At 40.7% G+C, this 3,810-nt stretch overlaps 1 protein-coding gene across 1 annotated transcript in view; it reads right to left on the reverse strand.

The window, feature by feature from the left end:
- LOC109538471 overlaps positions 1 to 3,810 on the reverse strand; it is a gene marked incomplete in the record, with an annotated part of 17,437 nt that overhangs the window by 6,971 nt on the left and 6,656 nt on the right. Inside the window, 5 exon segments of the mRNA XM_048662827.1 lie at positions 436 to 640; positions 704 to 880; positions 936 to 1,230; positions 1,284 to 1,438; positions 2,759 to 2,951. Coding sequence (XP_048518784.1) covers positions 436 to 640; positions 704 to 880; positions 936 to 1,230; positions 1,284 to 1,438; positions 2,759 to 2,951 — 1,025 coding nt within the window.

The raw sequence follows: 3,810 nt of genomic DNA on the forward strand, positions 1-3,810 counted from the left end.
CCAGTTCAGCCAAGACGATAACAGTCCGATCAAACGGAACAGCGGATTCGAATAGCGAGAAACAGCCAAACAGCGAAGAAGAAGCAGCCACTAAGATACAAGCAGCTTTTCGGTAAGGTCGTTCATTCGCACAATTTATTTTCCATTAAAACATCGATCGTTTTTAGAGGCCATAAAACTAGACATACATGACTTTCCGACTAAGTCATGTCTTAGTCGGAAAGCACGGGAGATCACTTCGCCCACTGCCTCATCGCCTTTGATAATGTCGACCGCAGTTGTTGACGAAACGTCGGGAAGAAATTCCCATAGACCCCGGCTTCAAAGCCCGGAAAACATTCCTAAATCTGTTACTGAAGAATGTTTCATACATCCTTGGTATTGTAGTGCGTTTTTTTACGTGTCATAGTTTTGATGCAAAATTTTCTATTTTACCTAGGATCGTCTTGGGGATCTCCACCAGTATTCAATCGCGTTACTCCCGGTGGGGGTCCAGTCAGATTAGGAAGCACTGCGCCTCCTGCTACCACCCCATTAGTTTCAGGGGGAACGGCCCCGCCTCCCGGCTGGGGCGGAGGTTTCACGTCCTCCGTAGGCCGCCTAGTCCACGTGTTATTTGATTGCTTCCTACTTGGGCCGCCTAGGGAGAGACGCACACCGAATAAATTAATGTAGATGCAGCTTGCCCCAGGCCTGATCATACCTCGCATTACTGGAGGCGGTGATGTGTCGCGCTCTCCTTGAAGAAACTTCAGGTAGCTGCTCATAAATCCCGCTCCAGGACCAGATATCTTGTCGGATGGTTTTGTCGCCAAAGACATTATGGGCTTATGATGCAGGTTGGAGTGGTGGTTCAGTGCCGGAGACTGTGGCGTTGTATCTAAAACCGTTGCATTAGAATGCTTTCATTGCTGACACCGTAATCTTCGCCTCACCACCCGATAAAAAATTCAACTCCTCTTCTATATTAGGCACGACTACTTTGGGCTGATCGTCTGGCTGCTGGTATTGCTGAGGCGGCGGCTGTTGCTGCTGCTGCTGCTGTTGTTGTTGTTGTTGTTGCTGCTGCTGCTGCTGCTGAACAGCGTGTTGTTGCGCCGCTTGATCATTATAATTGCTCAATGGAGTGAGCTCAACAGTGGAAGGAAACTCGCTAGGATGATTGGCCAGGTGGAACGGCGCAAAATAAGGAAGTGGCGGAGGTGGATGATGACCATGTGGATGAGGCACCTGAACAAAAACTATCTAAGTCAAACGGCAGGTTCATCAGGCAACAAGCTCACCATCAAGCCCTGGTGTTGCTGATGTAGCGCAGCTGCTTGGGTGCTGAAAATCTTTGAGTTTGGTGGTGGAATATTCCAGCGGTCAAACTCGAAGTAGACCCCGTTTTGCTGCTGCTGGTTGCCTCCCGAAGTGTGAGCTGGCGGAGGGACACGATCTAGAATTACGATTTCTCAAAACACTCAAATATTGTGTTTTGGTTAAGACAAACCATTCAAATGATACAGAGAAAACACTTTACAGGGGATCGTTTATCTGGTAGTTCGGTCTTCAAAATAAGTTAAACTGGGAGACTCAATGGATATTATCCTCTGTATGAATGAGGATGAAATGTAATTGAAGGGATTAAAAGCAAAACCGCCTAAGTGCAATATTTCGCAAAACTGTATGTTTTAACTCGTATTCCCCTATTTGCCTCTATTTGGCAGTAAAATATCTCAGGCAAAAATCATACCCTGACGGCCTCTTTTGGCGAACAAAAATTTCAATATAAAGGAATACGGCCAGACGTTTGGACCCAAAAACGCTTGAGTGGCACATGGGTTGTTTTGCACCTGAATGTATTTTCGTTAGAATAACAAAATTTAATCACAGAAATTGATTGATTATTTCTAATCAATATGTCTTCGGGATCAGGTTGCAAACAGGGGATGAAACCTACACAAACAAGGGAAACAGACTTGAATTTGCAGGGATGAGTTAAAACGACTTTCTTCAAAATTGTACAGTTTACCACCTTATGATCTACAAACAAGTTTTCAACTTCAGGCATAAAAAAGAACATAAAAGGAAGTCGGCTAGAGCTAGATTTTGTATTAATTCCAAATATTTAAACAAGCATATTAAGGATCCAAAATAGGACACACAAAGTCAAACTATAAAATGGAGAGCCATAAGATGGTTTTCATACAAAAAAAAACCAAACATATCAGCTTTCCTTCGAGACTTTGGATGTGGACTTTCCATTTTTTCAGTCAGAAAAATGTTGGTCGTCCGGTAAATAATTTAAACTTAGACCCTGTTTACCAAGAAACACTAAAAATTAAATATGAGAAATGGGCAAATTTACAAAAGTTTCTAGATTTCATCCTCCCAATAAACCATCAATTTTATGACAATCTGCCCCATCAGCCAAAGCCGCAAAAAGAGAAAAAAACAGCAATTCAGCTGAAAGTTAGCAAATTGAAAATGTCGAAGAACAAGACAATAATTATACGAATTTGTGGTCAGATTACGAGTAAATTTAGTTTAGATTAATTTTTCTGGAAAATATTAAAACATTCAAAAAACTGTTCGCTTTGTCGTTTTTGATAATTTGTTTTGATTCAGAGACAAAACAACCCAAGTGCGTTTTTGCTTCCGAATGTATTTAAGCTTTTTTTCCTTGAGTAGTAGTTAAGTGTTTGAACGTAATTTGACGAAACAAACACGTTGAAGGAGCAAAAAATGTGGAAACAAACAATAAATATTTACTTACTGGATGAATGAACTTCAGGAGGTGCAGGAATTGGCGCGGCTGGTTTTTCGATGCTCTTCCTCCTTTTAGGCGGTTTAGGCACTTCCTGTTTTATTTCCACCTGGGCAACTTGACACGTCTGCTGTTGCTGCTGCAAAGTCTTGACTATTGTCATCGGGTCCCCTCGGCAACTGGACAAGTCTTGCAGCGTCACCTTTTAGGAAGACTTATTAGATTAATGCTTCTTGATGTCTTGTCATAGACATAGGGAAACTGTCCGACAGAAATATTCGGAAACAAGTGCAGGAATCGCGGACTAACGATTTAAAGAAAATCAACAACAACACCAGTAAAGCACAAGACAAATGGGATAAATTCAAAAACTCTTTACAAGCAAATTGTGGAAAATATTTGCAAAAGGATAAAAACAAAAAACAAGAGTGGATGACACAAGAGATCCTCGACATGATGGACGAAAGACGGAAACACAAAGGTAACAACAACACAAAGTACCGTGAAATTCACAAAAACATAAGGAAAAACATTAGAGAGGCAAAGGAAAAATGGTTCTTTGAAAAATGTGACAATATAGAACAATATGAAGTGAAGCACGACTACCGCAATATGCATAAGGAAATAAGGGAAATGACTACAAAGAAAATAAACAACAGAAATACGTTCATACTGGACACTAACGATAATATTATTTCGGAACCATCAAAATGTCTAGAGGTATGGAAATTATATGTCGAACTCCTCTTTGTTTCGGAACGATCTAAAGAACACAATATGAATGAGATAGTTAGATAGAGGTTAATTATGAAATCCGAAACTGAAAAAGTTATTCTATCTCTCAAGAACGACAAAGCTCCTGGACCTGATAGCATTCAAGTAGAAATATTAAAACTTATGTGTGAAACTGACAATCAATTTCTCGATATCCTCACGAGTCTATTTAATGATATCTATAATAGAGGAGAAATACCCAAAGAATGGCTTGAATCAACCTTCATCGCAGTGCCGAAAAAACAAAACGCAAAAACCTGTGATCAACACCGACTCATCAGCCTCAT

This window comes from Dendroctonus ponderosae, unplaced genomic scaffold (assembly GCF_020466585.1).
Source record: "Dendroctonus ponderosae isolate FM_Combo_2020 unplaced genomic scaffold, Dpon_F_20191213v2 Dpon_F_20191213_1, whole genome shotgun sequence".
NCBI classification, from domain to species: Eukaryota; Metazoa; Arthropoda; class Insecta; order Coleoptera; family Curculionidae; genus Dendroctonus; species Dendroctonus ponderosae.